This window comes from Triturus cristatus, chromosome 3_1 (assembly GCF_964204655.1).
Source record: "Triturus cristatus chromosome 3_1, aTriCri1.1, whole genome shotgun sequence".
In the NCBI taxonomy this organism is placed as follows: domain Eukaryota; kingdom Metazoa; phylum Chordata; class Amphibia; order Caudata; family Salamandridae; genus Triturus; species Triturus cristatus.
Window position 1 is genome coordinate 21,847,421 of NC_140583.1, and position 16,978 is coordinate 21,864,398.

Here is a 16,978-nt window from a genome sequence, read left to right on the forward strand (position 1 = left end):
TCCTTCGACAGCCAAGACGGGTACAGGTGCTCTATAAGAAGGCACAAACTTTCTTGTCCACAATCTTTTCTCTGACCAGGTCCCCAATCTTCAGGACCCAGCAGGTCTTGCCGGTCCAGCTTTCTGTTCCGGCAGCGCTACGTTTTACTTGGGCGTTGCTTTGTAATGCCCGGAATTCATTGAATTCCTGTAAAACAGCCAAACAATCATTGATGTCAAATGGTTTTTCATCTGCCACTGCGCTGCCACAATTGAAGTCTGGTACCCACATTCTAGTCCCACACAGGACTTCAAAGTGAGTACGGCCCCCCTAGTGAACTTTTTGGCAAGTTATGTGCCCTCTGGCACTAGTGATTGACCCTACTGCCACCTGAGCCTAATACCCTTGCTGTTAAGGATTGATTTAAGTCCCGTTTTTTCCTCTCCACCATCGAATTTCCCTCTTACGGCCAGACCACACCCAAACTTCCCATGGTTCTTTGTAAACCTGTGAGCTTAACGCAGGGCCATGGTCAGAATGTAATGTGCCAAATGCATATTTCCCTACTGACTCGCAAATCCATTAACAGTTTGAGCGTCAGCCGAGCACTGTGGCCAAACCCACAGGAATCTAGAGCAGGAATCCACTGCCACCAGGAAGTACCGGTTAGTCCAGTCAGATTGTAGGGGGCCACAGCCGGCCCCAACAGCGCTAAGGATGCCTGGCTTCACCCTGGGGGTGCCCAGGAGTGGACACTTCACAGGGAAAGCCAGGAGGGGTTCCACAGCGGTATGAGTATCAGCACCAGGAAACCGCAAAGGCGACACCGCAAGGTGGCCGTCTGGTGACAGTGCGCTCTATAAGTACCTTGACATTTACATTTACAGTGGTCCAACTAGACACATGTGAGAGGGCTGTCTGATCTGTGTTGGTGTTTGTGATGGATGTGCTTCGGTGGAACCCTTAATCTGCTGACATGTCCTTCTTGAGGACCAAGCCTTTGGCCTGTTTGGTAAGACATTGTCACCAATAACACTGTTTTAGTAGTGTAACTGTTGCAGTAATGTGTGTGCTGAACCCAGACCCTCTGTGCCGCTAGAATTAAACCTAATCTGCGATCCATGTTTGGTAGTACTTTATCCCCACTCCCAGAATTTGAGCAATACGGAATGTCTTGAGCACCTAACTTGTAGGAGTACTTGAATGGGAAAACCCTTTTAGCAAGGCTGAGCTGCTGTTGCGTGTGGCATTCATAGCTATCTGTCAGTCTATGCTCGTACTAGAACAAGTGAATACATCAACGGCAGCAGTTTGCACTGTCGCCTTAGCGGCTTCATCAGCCAGTGAATTCCCTTCAACGTGCACGCCAACACGCTGATGACTCAATGTGTGAATTACATGAGCCCTTGGCATGCCTCTTGTCAGTTCTGCCTCTTGTCCCCAAAGCAACTTGTGACTTATTATGCACCCTTTGGAATCTCTAAACCCATTCTGGCCCCAATAATGATAATCGTTGTATGACTGGACACAAGTCGCACACAATAAGTAGAGAATTTCCGATCCATATTTTTTTAGTGCCCGCATCAGGGCTTTTAGTTCCGCTAGCTGTGCCATGCAGTCTCCTAGAGTCTGTGTATTCCTAAGACCGAACTTGCCTACCTGCATATGCCAGTTTTCAATCGCACATGCTGCGCTGTATTGCTGTTTACTTCCTACGGCAGGCTGGACAGATCCTTCAGTGTAAATGAGATATTCATACTGATTTAGAGGCAGTATTTCATTCGGGAAAGGACATTTTTGTGTTTTTAATGTAGAATCAAATTTGTAACCAAAATCTGTTGCAGTGAGAATTGGCCCATTGTATCAGTCTCTGGTGCAGTGCTTTTGCGTTTAAGACGCTTGCTGTGGTAACAGCCTCTAAGGTTGGTACTGGAGTTACGACAGTTATTAGTTTCCCCCGTGCTAGTGCTCTTTCTCGCACTATAGCAGTCTGTACTGGTGTCAGAATTTTTTCAGTGGATGCAAAGCTCATCAGCGTTTGTATACCCATGTGATTTGTATGCAAAGGGTCCAGTTTTGCCTTAATTGAAGATGAGGTATGTGTACTCTGACTTGAGACTACATGGATCACCACATTTGTGGTGTTTACACCTGTGTGGGTAAGTGTTTGGAATCTATCATGTCCGCTTGTAATGAATAGAATGTCTGTGGGTTCCTGTGTCCAATGTCCAACTGAAAAATCAGGTCTAAGTCGTAGAAAGGTTTTACTTTTTCTGCGTAATTCAAAATGTATGTTCTACCAACATTCAGGAATCCTAAAATAGATTGTAAGTTTTTTTTAGAGTCTTTGGAGATTGGAGCAGCACACATTTTTCTAAACAATTAGCTGCCAGGCTTTTTTATTCACCCGAGTTCATATCCTAAAAATAGGACATTGAGGTGGGCTATTCTTGATTATTTTTTTTTAAAGTTAAATCTGTAGCCCGCAGTAGCGAACCCCAAGATTGTGTTCCACCTGTGAGTTTTCCAAGAATTCATCATCCATCAGATAAATATCTACGTAGGACAATGCTGCATTTTTGAGGTAACGCACTCCTGCTGAGAACAACCCGGGGCAATTCTTATACCATTGGGGCAGTCTACAGAATTGACGCAGAGATTCGAGCTCTGAAAATGCAATCAAATGTCTGCTTTCAGGTGCTATATTTTGGCAGAAAAATACATTTGAGATATCTAATGTTTTGTATTTCTTCCACACAGTGTTCTTTATTAATGGGGCACTGTGTGCATTCTGTACTGCAAATGTTTTTGTGCATTTGTTCAAATGCCTGTAGTCAAATTAGATGGTATGAATTGTCTGGTTTCATTACGAAAAAAAGGATTATTCATGGAATAGGTGCAATTCTCAAGCATACCTTGGTATTCAAGTTGATCTAAGATCTCCCTGACCTGTTTCTTTACATCATGTTTTATTGGGTACTGCCTCTGTGGTGTAGTAGTCGTTTTTAATGGGATTTAATGTTGAGGTGACTCGCCAACCCACACTGCATGATTGCGGTATAATGCAGGAGCTAGTGCTACCGCCCACTCTTGCATGTACGTGTGGGTTTGTGATTCTGGAACGAGGTCGTAGAAAGCTGGTAAAATTACCTCTTCCCCCTTTGGGCAATCCATGACTAACTCAGGCGGCCAATCTGTTTCAGCCAACAGGATATCGTATCCAAAAGTCAGGTTCTCCCAATGGAGACCCATCACTTTTCTGGGTATGTCCCCTTCCAACTGATGTGGGACACTTAACCTTGTATCAGGTGTTTCCACCGTGATCTGCTCATTCAACGCTGCTGTCGCCTGAATTTCCATCAGGTTCTGATGAGCTATTGTTACTTCTGCTGCACTGTCTAGCATTGTCAGAGCCCATTCCCTGTTTAGTAGTTGAGGCCTCAGTAGCCTGGGCATTTGTTTTAAAGGCCAGCTACTTTTTTCTTTTTAAATTGTGGTTTACTTTTTGGTTTATCTTTTTTGATAATGTAACCTGTCAGGATTTTTAATATAACGGTTCCTAAGATTATTTTTTCTATCAGAGGGCTCCTATTGAGGAGACCCACCCCATGATTATTATCCATTCTGTTTGTTTTTTGATGGTTTATTACCCCATTTCGTTTTAGTAGAATTGGGTGCTTGCTTTGAGCTTTCTCAGGATTACTTATTGTGGTTTCACTGGTCTAGCTCCCAAATTATCCCTACCAAGCGAAGCATAGATCTCTTAGATAATCGTAGGTAAGTGATGTTCCTGTTGTGCAGGAGTGCATTCCCTCAGGCATTGGTGTATAGCTACCGCCCTTGCCTCCCCTTTTATGTTGGCTAGCATATTTGTTGATACCTGGGCAAAATTTGCTATTAATTTCTTCCAGGGCAGATTCTGCCCTGTACTCATTCTGTATTTGTTTCAGTACCTCTGGTGTGACTGCTATTGAGGGGGGTATGATGCATTCTGGTATAAACAGCAGCAAAAATTGTACTCCAAGTGGTAAAATAGTCTATTGGGGGTGCTATCCCCATTGGCATCAAATTGTCAGTATTCTGTTTTTTCTTGCCGGCCTGTGTGGAAAAACAGCCTCAAGCGGTACAGTTTTCTGTGCTATCCAAGAATGGCATTTGCTCACGTTTAGTGGGCATTATTCCCATAATCGCGTTCAGCTTTTTTTTTTTTTTTTTTTTTGCAGTCCCCTGTAGCCGTCCCGCAGGAGTGATCCTTGTAGGTTGATTTGTAAGTGTATGCATCACGAACTGTTAGATTTCTGTTTAGTTAATTAATTATCTTTGTGAAGTGGATGAATGTCTGCTGCTGGTAATGTATCAATCTCTGGATGTTGTGTGTAAGCAGCTGGGACTGGCCAAGTCGCTCCGTCTGAGCGGACAGTCTCACCGTTTCTGTGGTATGGGGGGAGGGCATCTTTAAAACAAATTTATGTTCTTGGTAAGTCAACTGGACTTCTTTGCCCTCGTATGGAGAGTATTGTTCTGGTATTTCATCTGGAGTATAAGAATGAAATGTGTGTGCATGCATCTGCAGGTGGGAATTTAACCCACAACTAGAACAACCCTGTCCTGTATGCTTTGTGTGACTCAATCACGAACGTTACAGTCCCACCTAATGATGAGAACCCATAGTCTGCTAATTTCATGGTAAGCACATTCCTGCAATTCTCTGAAATATTAAGAGCTTTTCTTCAAGCTCTGCTTTCTCTGCACCAGCACCACTCGTACCAGCATCTCCAGTCTGAGACGTGTGAGGAAGTATTTATGAAAAGGAGAAGGTTAATGCACAATGTAGGGAACTAAAATCCTTCAAGCTTGACCAAACCTACAGCTAATACTTAGGATATACCTATTTGGCTGTGGCAGATTTCCCTTCCCACCTCAGACGTCTCTGGGTATATATGAGTGTGTCTGAGAAAGCATGACTGAACTACTCCGATTTGACTGTTAAAATAAGAACCAAACCAACGTTGGTGGTGCCATCTCGTGTAGTTCTACTAATGCATAGTATCTGTGCGAATAGATAACAAACTCAGGGATTGGTGACCAGACTGAATCCAGACACCCCCGAAGGATATGTTATCCTTTAGACCAGCTAGCTCATAGTGCCATCATAAGCCCTCTAACCTTACCAAGGAGCGATTAGTCTGACAACTATCGAACAAGACAACCCTTGATCCTTCAGGGATCGTGGAAACAGTGCACTACTTTTTGCTCAGTAAATCGTACTCACTTTGTCTCAGATACACAGAATAAATGAAGAGGACGTTTTCAGTAAGCATTTATTGAACCACCGTCATTCTAGTATAAAACATATGTGCTGCGATAACCTTTAGACAGAAACGGATGTATATTACAAGCACCCACAGAGTAAACAAACGGTAGAATTCTACCATGGTGCTAAAAAAGTGAGTATGTAGGGCATATCAATACATGGCAGTAATCGAGCGCACTCCTACGATGCAAACCCTGTCTAATTGTACCTAAGCATTCCAAAGTTTACCTAGCATGTATGTAGGTGTAAAGAAGCCAGGAATCCCACGGAAAAGAGCCAACCTCATTACCTGATGGGAGAGAATGAAGGATTCCATCTTGGTCTTGAGCTGGTCCCCCCCCCCCCAAAGGGTTGTCAAACCACTGCGTGCTGCAGGATCTGCAGGCTGGGACCTCAGGTTCTAGTGCCAGTGTGAAAGCTTCTCCTCTGGTTGCCCATTGAAGATGTTTTATATACCCATAAGATACCCTCAGGGGTTCTACTTAGATGTGTCATGGTACTGTGGGTCTGTCGTTCAAAGATGATATAGTGGTGACTTTTGTACAGTTATTATACAAGAGATGGTAATTTGGCTGTGCATGTCCTAGGCACAGGATTAAGATGGGATACTAAGAATCCTCATGCATAACAAATTAGGTTAGTTTTCGAAGAAAACCACTTGACATTTATTCAGCACATAACTAGGTAAAAGGTCAGTGCCAGAATCGTTATATAGAGTAAGGTAGGACGAATGTAGGTAAAAGGTGCCGCTACCTAGGCCTTTATTGGGGTACCTTAGGGCTCATACCTGGAAGCTGTCCTAGTGTCCCTAGTCAGTGTTTTTTTTTTCCTTCTTCAAACCATAGTATCTGTCTCTATGGACATTAGCCTTAAAGTCCAGTAATGCTAGGCGTGAGGTTGTCTGGTAACAATGCGCGAGTCGTTTAGCCTTCAGTAGTTCACGATAATTTTCACTGATCAGAAGTATCTCGCCTACAGTAAAGGTTGTAGACTCCTGGATGGGTAAATTGAGGTGTAATGGATTAAATACATCCCCTTTTTCTGGTACTTTGCCCAAAGCATCAACATCCATGCAGTCCTTCAGAATCATGTTGCTGTGTGGCGTTGTGAATCCCTGCTTTGTTAGGTGTCCACGCTCATTAATATGGGTAGCTCTTTACAGAAAACACTCCTTTGCATGCCTGAAGATTGCTGGACTTTTCTGTTTGGTTGTTTTTTACCATATTAATGAAGTTTCCTTTTAAGTGGGTCCTACGAAAATACATTTTAAATGCTAGAGTTTTCATAACATCTGATTGTGTGAACGTTGATACTTGTAAGTGGATGTCTATAGTCCACGGTAATGGTTTATTGAACAAATGGGTAGTCTTTGTGAGCAGGTGAAATCAAAGGCAGAGTATTCAAAAGAAATCTTTTTTTTTTTTTTTTTCCTCTTTTCTGGAAAAGAGATGTACCTGAAATATAACCTGTTGGAATGGACTCTTGGTGTTATAGGATGAAAACGTCGTTGCCTGCTTTCCGATTGTTGCTAGAATTGATGCTAGAATTTATCAATACTTTACACTAGTTAAGTGCTACATCACATCTTCCAGTTCCACCTATTTGAAATTAGGGTTAACACTTTACTTGGCTTCCTACAGGCCACCGGTTTAAATAGTAGCTCTGTGCATACCATCAGCTGTAGGAGTTGGATTACATAGGTCAAGTTCTTGAGTCCTTGGGTGATGCTTCAGGCTCAGGATTGATGTTTCAGTTTAAATTGATGCAGGTACTTGCACTTTTGGTTGTGGAAATAAATGAAGATTTAAGCAAAGGCTGAGATGGTAAGCAACTGACTGGGAAAATGTGAGCCTAAGCTATCTGGGACATTAAAGCAGAGGGTCATGGACTCCGGAGAAGGCTAAACTGGGCCATGTTCATGCAACAGGTTTGGTGTTGTGTGAGCACTCGTCTTCACTGCCTCACGTTGCAACATTGCTGATAGTAATGGACTTGCTCTCGGTTTCTGAATCCATATTGAATCCCTCTTTGAGCCACGGTTTTTCAAACTTCGGAATCTCTAGGTTCTTGCTCTTGTGTTCCTGCTGTTCCATTGCAAGGCATCCATGGGCATGAACAGACCATACTACCTTTCTGAAGACCTCGGCCAGTGTCAGACCAGTAGGTTGACTTTAATGTACTGGTGTGTGAACTCCTACATAGATGGTCTGGTAATGTTCTCAATTTCAAAGCTTTGGCCCTCCATGCTCGACTGGACAGCCTGGAAGGATGCAGTGTTCCTTATGCAAGGGTGATGCTGTATGCGGGCTCAACCATTAGATGTCACGACACCTCCACCCTGAACATGTCCTTGTCTGACCCCTATAAGTACTTGATAAAGCTGCAAGTCTCCTTTCTGTTGGTTCTAGCTACATACGTTTGTGTTGTCTGCTCTTGGCAATGGTACTGCCATAAGATCTCAACTGAGAAGTCTAGGCGGGCAGGGCAAGCACCTGAGAGAACAGTTTAAAACTGTCATTTGTTTGAAATATCAGTCCAGAAAAACGGGGGAGGGGGGGCATGAGGGAGGTGGGCCTGATTGAAAAAACTACAACAAAACAAGCCTTGACAAATCCAAAAGGCTGGAGGACAGTGCCTCACTTATTGGATTTGTCAATGGTCATTTCCCTGGTGGCCATGAACAGTCAAATGACTGGTTTATTTAAATTTGGAGAAACACCCTTCTGTTTCTGTAATCTTTCCACTCTTCAGAGCCACACACAGGGGGAAGGGGTGTTAATTCTGTAGATACATTTTTTTGTAAGATGCCACAGTATCCTCCCATAAAGGAGCAGAGCTGAGAGCGGTCTCTTCAGCATTATTGTAGAAACATTCGTCTTGGTATTGCAGCTTGTTTAACATCCAGAAAAGCTTTGCTGCTCTTATGCCACATGTTAAGTGACTGGGGCTCAGGTTGGTGCCAGTCTGAAGTCTCGGTCTGCTGTCCTTTGGCTCATGTTTTGCATCTTCCAAAGGATTGTTGGCAGCACTCCTGGCTCTTAGGAACTTAAACGTTTCCTGGCCACGTTGCGATTACTTTCACCACACAGACCTTCGTTTTTCTATTAGAACAGAGATGAGAAGAATCACTCAGGATGAGGCCTAACGGCTAGATCGGTCGACCTCGAAGCTGGGGAACCGGGTTAGTCGCGGCAGGCGCGCGCAACATCCTCTGATTCTGGGCAAATCACTTGATCTCCCCGTGCCTAACAACAAGCATGTGTCTAACGTAACCGGTGCTTGTGTAAAGCACTCTGATAACTTTTGGTCGAGCTAGCGCTGCATAAAACTCCAAAAAAAGATACATTTGCCTGCTTTATGAAACGTTTCTTCTCCGATGCGGTGAAAGTCGCACTCCGAATGCAAGTGTGCTTGATATTTGTACTTGTGAACCTTTTGGTATTTAATAAAACATTTTACCATTTTTAGATTTTGCATAACTGTAGAAGACACCACTATTCACGATGGCGGATGACAGTGAATGGATAAAGCTCCCCATTGACCAGAAATGTGAGCACAAGGTCAGTGAAATCCTCCTGCAGTGGCAGTTTCATTGAGTTTTTGGTGTTGGTTTCCTGTTACCAAGTTCTGTTTACTCCTGTGCTTGTGGTCCTCTTGAAAGCTTTTCTAAGCGCGGGGTAGTCATCCTGGGTCTTTGGAAATTCTTTAGTATGTGGGAAGAGTTATTGGCCCCTGCTTCACTGGTTCATGCTTCACACTTGCATTTGAAGAATACAATATCTGTCTGACGTCAAAAGGGATGCTTGTTTCCGGTCCAGGGAGGACCTGGCTTGGCAGTTCGGTCTGGACTGTTCCCACGAGGCACAGGGTCAGACTGATTTGCATATGGCCATGTCTGAACTGGGGTGGCAGAGTGGGCTAAAGAACGGTGATGGATTAAACCCAGATCAGTTGACTGGGGGTGAGTGCTTGCAATGTTCAACACTCCGTCCATCATTTCCTTTGGTTTTGCTTTGTTCGCCATAAGTTGGCAGGGTATGCTCAGACGTGAGTCCCTTGCTCACTTTGCCACTGGATTCAAGCAAGCCTGGCTGAAGAAGGCTGAAATGCCAGAAACCGGTCTTAGGAAGCTTGTTTCCGGTCCAGGGAGGACCTGGCTTGGCAGTTCGGTCTGGACTGTTCCCATGAGGCACAGGGTCAAGACTGATTTGCATATGGCTGGGTCTAAACTGGGGTGGCATGGTGAGCAAAAGAATGATGGATTTAACCCAGATCTCTCGATTGGGGGAGGGAGGGGCGAGGGGGGTGGTGAATGTATGATTTATTCAGCATTCCGTCCCTCATTTGTTTGCGTAACACGTTAAACTAGTGCACAGCACAGAACAGCTGCTCACTTTTACCTTTAAATTTCACATCCCTTTTTCCAGACCTGGGGGCTCTGCTTATTTTGACATTTTTGAGGCCACCACACTGTCGACAATGTCACCAAGACAAGTCTTATGCGGAACACCCATTGCAGGTCCTCCATGAACTAATTTTTTTCCATGTGTTGGAAATGGTACTTCGTTGCAACCTTGTATTGATACCGCTTGAAAGAGTTTGGTTTCCTAGAACTCTAAAGGACAATGTTTTGTCATGGGGACCTCTCTGAAACGGGATGTTTTATGCTGTTTGACTGTCATTTCGAACCGGACCCTGCTATCTCCTCATTCCCTGAAACCAAGCAAGATGTAGTACTTTGCGCTTCCTGTGGCAACATCAAGCCTGGTATGCTGTTGCGCCTCTATTCACCCACAGAAATCACTGGGGTGCAGGTGTACTAAACTGCTGCCAGCAACTGTAATATCAGTTGAAGTCGATTTCCTGATTGCAAGCAGTGTGGTTCTTGTAATTCATGACATTTTATGTTTCTCAGTTGTGGAAAGCACGCTTGAATGGATACGAAGAGGCGGTGAAGCTTTTCCAGAAAATAGACGAGAAGAGTCCAGAATGGTCAAAGTACCTGAGTCTGATAAAGAAGTTTGTGACGGACTCCAATGCAGTGGCTCAGCTGAAGGGCCTAGAAGCAGCCCTCCTCTTCGTGGAGAATGCACACATTGCCGGAAAGTGAGTATCCCTGGTGATTGAAAGTATGTGTAAATCTTCTAGTTCCTTCCTGGTGCTGGGATATAGAATTCTTGGTGTCCTAGATGTGTGCTTGAGGGAGAGCACAGCCTTAAAAGGGGGTAGGATGGTAGGGCTGTGCTGCTCTGCCCTTGTAGGTTTCCTCTATGGCTAGGTGTATTTTTCTGGATCTCATTTTGCCACCAAGACAGTGGAGTTACTCTCTGATGTGAAGGAGGCTCTCAAAGCGTACCGCTAGTTTAAGGGTAAGTTACTTCATTTAGTATTTCTTCATTATTGGAGTGTTCGTTATTCTTAAATGGCCTTTCTTCCATATGTTCCTACCGTGGTTCCTGAAAGAAGACATACTGGTGCAATTAAATGAATGAACTTGCCTCCTTTCAGATGGTTCAGGGTCAACAATCTGCACCCATATACCTTGACAGTAGGTGGACCAATTCACAGAGGTCTACAAGTTTGGTATGATAACAGAGGAGGAAAGGGTGGGAGATATAGTTATGGGGCTTGCGCCCATAGTTTTTACAGTGGAAGAGGTTATTGTAGGTATGAATACCTTTACAAGAAAGCCCCCAGGACCGGTGGAATTTCGATGGAATTCCCCTGACCTGCTGTGCCTGGACATGGTTATGGGGCCCTCTTCTGACACCGGTACTAAATGGTGATGGCACTGTGGGTTATCCATGTACCCCTTTTTGAACACTGGTACGATCACCCTATCTCTTTGACACAGTAGTAAAGATCCTTGGGAGGGGTCATACTTAACCGGTTGATGGATTGGTTCAACGTTAATACCATTCTGATAGACGTCCAGTACGGTTTTATGCCAGTGCAGTCAACGTCTGACCAATGTTTGAACCTTTACTTATCGATAAGTATACTATTGCCCGACCAGAGAGCTTACATTTGCCTTTCATGGACCTTGCGTCCGCTTTCGATAGGGTTAACTGAGCTAAACTGTGGCTTGTTGATAGAATTAGGAGTGGAACCCAATATAGTGTTGCTGTTGGAAGATCTACATATGAATACCTCAGGCTCAGTATGCTTCTCGCCCGCTTATGGCACCACTATGCCCTTTCTCAACAGACTGTGGTGCGGCAGGATTCCTCCATTTGTGTTCACCATATATGTTAACAGGCTAGGGGATTGCAAATTCTCATTGATACATTTGCTTATATGGACAGTCTGGACCTGGCTCTTAACATATCAAAAATCTTATGTTATGGTGGCAGGCCCAAGGCCTTCAAGCTGGGCCAGCACACTATTGGTACAGTTTCAGCCCTTAATTATTATAGGAGACTTTCTGATGCCAAGATAAACTGGCGTACTCTTCTGGAGAAGAGCCGAGCTTATTAAACCAACTGGGGCTTTGGCTTCCTTTGCGCAAAGGTTGGGTTCTTGGTACCCACAAGTCCCGCTTAAAAACTGTGGGCAAGAGTGTATCACAGGTCTGCTATGGGAGAGAGGTTTGAGATCTTTGGGGTTATGTCTATACAGACTTCATCCAAACAGCAGAAAACATTTTTCTAAGACGTCTGTTACAGCTCCCTCGAGATACACCGGCTTGGTCTGTACATGCGGAGCTTGGAGGTTCCTTGCTGACCTAGTTGCACTTAGTCCTTTACTTTGCTGGGTAAAAGTTTGGACCAGACAGAAATGCAAGCTAAACAGATTGATACTCAGATTGTCTGGCACTTGATGGAGCTTCCAGAATTCTATAGATTTCCTACATTAAGTCGACACTTATGACCATGGGGAGAGCGGATGCTATTTGACCCCTCTTGCGCTGAGACCATGTGATATAAAGGAAATTAAGGCCTTGATTTTTGAGTGGGCCCTTTTCAAATCGTGATGGGGTAGAAATTTGAAGCCATTAGTGAGGGTCTATATGTTAAGGACAGTTCAGGGCATGGGACATCACCTGGTGCACGTTACCATTGGGCACATTTGATTTCTCTTGGCCAGGGTTCATTTTAATCAAATTTCCCACTTTACGGCCCCACCTGTTGGGTGGGTTTACCCTGGTAGTTGGCTGCCTTGCGGCTTTGACACTAGGTCTCCACAGGACACCATGCACTTTGTTATGCTGTGCAGTTATTGCAGTTGGCCCGGAAAGAGGTTTCCTTTGCCATTGTTGAGGTATTTGAATTTTACCCTAGTACGCCCGGCCCTGTTTTTACAATTGCTCCCTAATGAATGTTTTATCGAGTTTTTTTTTATGGGTGGCCCTGGCCTCTAGATGCTTGAGACCTGATTGACACCTGTAAGAAAGTGCTCTCTTTTTATAGGGTTGCCCCCACTGTTTGCCAAACTGTTGATGCACTTTGAATGTGCCCTGAGTTCCTGACAACTAGGTACCCAGAGCCTATGTTCTTTACCTAAAACTGCATTGATAAAAATAACCAATTAGCACTCTTTGGCCGTCAGTCCCTTGTAAATGGCCCCATATGGACCAAGGGCACTGTGGCTAGGCAACACCTCTAAGGGCTGCAGCACGTATTGTGCCACCCTCAGAGGCCCTGTACCTTTACACACACACCCACACACTGCCATTGCACGCTGCGTGTTTTGGTGCAGAACAAAGTGAAGAGTCCATATGGCGCAAATCCCGGAGTGCCATGTCTACAACCTTCTGCCCTGGCATAGATCAGCCACCCCTCTAGCTGGGTGCACTATACGAGTGGTGAGCGTACAGGTACCTTGTGCCCCTACAGTGTCTAAGCCAATTCTTGGACATTGTAAGTGCAGTAATGCCATTAAGAGTATATGGTACTGGGAGTTTGAGCACCATAAAGGCTTGACTAAAAACTGGAAAGTTTGGTATTGACCTTCTCAGCACAATAAACCCACACTGATGCCAGTGTGGGATTTAATGACAAATGCACACAGAGGGCATCTTAGAGATGCCCCCTGAAAAACTACCTAGCTCTAGTGTCCTGTATAGGAAGCTGGCTCTGTTTATACTATACCAAAGTGAGATATAGTGTGCAGAGTCCAGTGAACCCCAAAGGTAGGCAGAGGTAAAGTTAGATAGCACCTCACTCTCTATTTGTGGTAGTGTGGCTGAGCAGTAAGGCAGTATCAGAGGACAGTGTTAAGCATTTGTTGTACACACTCAGTCAGCAAATGAATTCACACACTCAAAGACTAAACTTCAGACCAGTTTTTGTATAAAAATATTATTTTAGTTTTTGGGTGCCATGTCGACTCTTAACTTTGTTCTGCACCAAGACATGCAGCTTGCAAAGACAGTGTGAGTGTAAGGGTACAGGACCTCTAAGGATGGCACAAAGTGCTGCAGCCCTTAGAGGCCTTTTCTGGTCACAGTGCCCTGGGTACCTGTGGTACCATTTACCAGGGGCTGACCTGTAGCCAGAGATGCCAATTGGGTTTAGGCTTCAATGCTGTTTTAGGCAAAGAACATTGGCCCTGGTTACTTGATTAGCAGGAGCCCAGGGCACACAGTCAAAGCACATCAGCAATACGGCAAAAAGTGGGGGCAACCATGCAGAAAAAGGGCACCTTCTCACATCCTGTCTATGTGGCTGTTTGCCAGCAGCCACCACCAAACATGTTTCTGAACCCCTGTGTCGAGAGCCTGCTGCTCTCTGGGTCTGAAACAATGCACATCCTGGGACGAGGGGCCAAGCCTCATCCCCTAGGGTGGCCAGGGTCCACGAAGGGAAAGGTTCAAAGGCTTTCCGCCTTTTTGAGCTACACCAGCCATTTGCTGCTTCCAGCAACTGGCTCCCACCGGTTCTGAGCCCCACTTTGGGCAGGAGAATCGGCGGGAAAACCAAGTGAGGAAGGGAGATGTGCCCACTTTTGCCAACCCCACACCTCAGGTGGAGGAGGCGAGGTGAAAAACAACTTGGTCCCCACCATCTTGAGGATGGGGGGGGGGGGGGGGGGAGGGACTCAGCCAACCAGAGTGAGCCATATGCCCCCCTTCCACTGGAGGGTGGCATAATAGGGGGTGTACCCACCCCAAGGAAGGGACCCATTGGTCCTGACCTTTACAAATCTAACACCACTAAATCTCGTATTTTGGGGCAACCACAAACCTTGTCTCCTCAGATCAGAACCAACCAGAAGTAAAGGACCGAAGAAGCTGTGCTGAACTAAGAGGATGCCCACTGACTTGACCCCAGCCCTACTGGCCTGTCGCCACCTTGAACCTGTTCCAGCAAAATCCCATTGTTGCCAGCAGCCCTCAAGAACCCAAAGGACCTACCCTGCCTTCCAAAACCAAGACTGTCCTGTGAGCACTGGATTTGCTCGCCCACACTCTGTCTCCAGCAAAATCTGCTAGTCTGCATCCGACTCCTACGGCCAGAGTTCGAGTGGCCCAGCACCACGAGATCATCTCCCCAGTGATCCTGACCTGGGATCTGGTGATCTCTGACCTGCCTCAAATCTTCAATCGATGCCAGCATCCCCTTTTGTGAAGCCCCACCTGACTGCGACCGGAACTGGTAAGAAAACCCAACACCTAAAGACACCCCTGTGTGGGAAAGTGCCCTCTTTCTTGCATGGTATGCCCCCACTTTTTGCTTAATTGCTGATGTTCTTTGACTGAGTGTGCGCTGGGCTGCTGCTAATCAGGTACCCAGGGCCTATGTTCCTTCCCTAAAACTGCATTGAAGCCTAAACCTAACTGGCATATCGGGCCACATGTCATCCCCTGGTAAATGGTACCACAGGTACCCAGGGCACTGTGACCAGAGAAGGTCTCTAAGGGCTGCAGCACTTATTGTGCCACTCTCAGAGGCACTGTACCCTGACACACACTGCCTTTGCAGGCTGCATGTCTTGGTGCAGCACAAAGTGAAGAGTGGATATGTCACACATCCCTGTGTGCCATGCCCATGAACCACTGCCCTGGTATACATCAGTCACCCCTCTAGCTGGGTTCCCTGTGCCAGTGGTGAGGGTACAGGTGCATGAGCCCTATACCCCTACAGTGCCTGAGTCCATTCCTGGGCACTGCAAGTGCAGTGCTGCCATTAGGAGTATATGGTGCTGGGAGTTTGTCATCACAAACTACAACACCATAATGGCTACACTGAAGACTGGGAAGTTTGGTATCAAACTTCTCAGCACATTAAACCCACACTGATGCCAGTGTGGGATTTAATGTAAAATGCACAACAGAGGGCATCTTGGAGATGCCCCCTGAAACTCGACCAACTCCTAGTGACCTGACAGAGTGGCTGGTTAGGCTGCCACCACCAGACATGTTTCTGGACCCCTGGGTCGAAAGCTTGCTGCTCTGGGGGGGGGGGCCTGAAACTATGCACATCCCAGGACGAGGTGCCAAGCCTTCTCCCCCAGGTTGGGCAGGGTTCACGAGGGGAAGCTTCAAAGGCATGCCGTCTTTGTGAGCCTCCCCAGACCATATGCTGTTTTGAGCAACTTGTTCCCGCTGGTTCTACCTTCCACTTTGGGTGGGAGAGGCTGTGGGAAAAACAAGTGAGGGATAGAGGTGTACCTACCTCTGCCAAATCTATCCCTCAGGTGGGGGAGGCACGGTGAAGCACAATTCTAGAGTCCCCGCCATCTTGAGGATGGGGGTGGACCTAGCCAACCAGTGACAAGCTCCCGCCCCTCTCCCACTGGAGGGTGGCATGATGGGGGGGTGTACCCACTCCAGGGAAGGGACCCATTGGTCCCCGCCTTTACCTACAAGTAACACCCCAAAATCTAATATTTAGGGGGCACCCTGAACCTTTCTTCCTCAGATCCAGACAAACGAGAAAGATAAGGACTGAAGAGCCGTGCAGAACTAACAAGAGGACTACGCCCACTGACTTGGCCCCAGCCCTACAGGCCTGTTAATGTTATGGGGGATTTATAGAGCGCTCGGCTACTCCGAGGAGTGTCCCGGTGCTGAAAGACCCCCTTGGAAAAAAGACGGTGTACATGCTGGACCTCACAAGCCGCCGTTACTGCTGGAACAGCTAGTTCTTAAGCTGGCGTCTAAAATTGAAAAGCTCCTGTTCCTGTCTGAGAGGAAGAGTATTCCATAATTGTCCCACCACCACCTGAAAGGAGCGAACACCCCCCCCCCCCCCCCCCGACCCCTTCCTAGTCCGGAAAAACCTAGGTATCAGTAACAGGTGTTGAGTTGAAGATCTCCGAGTCCTGGGCGGGATGTAAGGAATAATTCTTTTCCTAATATACTGGGCCCCACTGTTGTGCAAAGCCTTAAAGGCCAGCACAAGAGACTTAAAAATAATCCTGTTCTTCACTGGAAGCCAGTGCAATGCTTCTAAAAGAGTCGTCATATGGGTCCTGGGTCCTATCAGAAAAGTAGCTCTGGCGGCCGCATGTTGGACAACCTGCAGACGACCCAGTAAATAGTTAGGAATTCCTAGGTATAAAGCATTAGCATAGTCCAACCTAGACATAATCAAGGCTTGGACTACTGTTTTTCTGTGGGACAAGGGAAGCATTGGTAGGAGGTTTCTCAGCATTCTTAGCAGTCCAAAACTCATACCAGCCACAGATTGCACCTGTGACTTCATAGAAAGATCGGAGTCCAACATGACTCACAAATTTTT

At 46.0% G+C, this 16,978-nt stretch overlaps 1 protein-coding gene across 7 annotated transcripts in view; it reads left to right on the plus strand.

Annotated features, from left to right (window-relative positions):
- Window positions 1-16,978, plus strand: part of CKAP5 (cytoskeleton associated protein 5) — a 1,152,983-nt gene that overhangs the window by 50,903 nt on the left and 1,085,102 nt on the right. For all 7 annotated transcript variants that reach the window (XM_085646654.1, XM_085646649.1, XM_085646653.1 and 4 more), the window contains exons 2-3: window positions 8,763-8,854; window positions 10,210-10,400. In XM_085646654.1, the coding sequence (XP_085502780.1) occupies window positions 8,798-8,854; window positions 10,210-10,400 (248 nt within the window). In that variant the 5' untranslated portion in view covers window positions 8,763-8,797. The remainder of the gene's footprint in view (window positions 1-8,762; window positions 8,855-10,209; window positions 10,401-16,978) is intronic.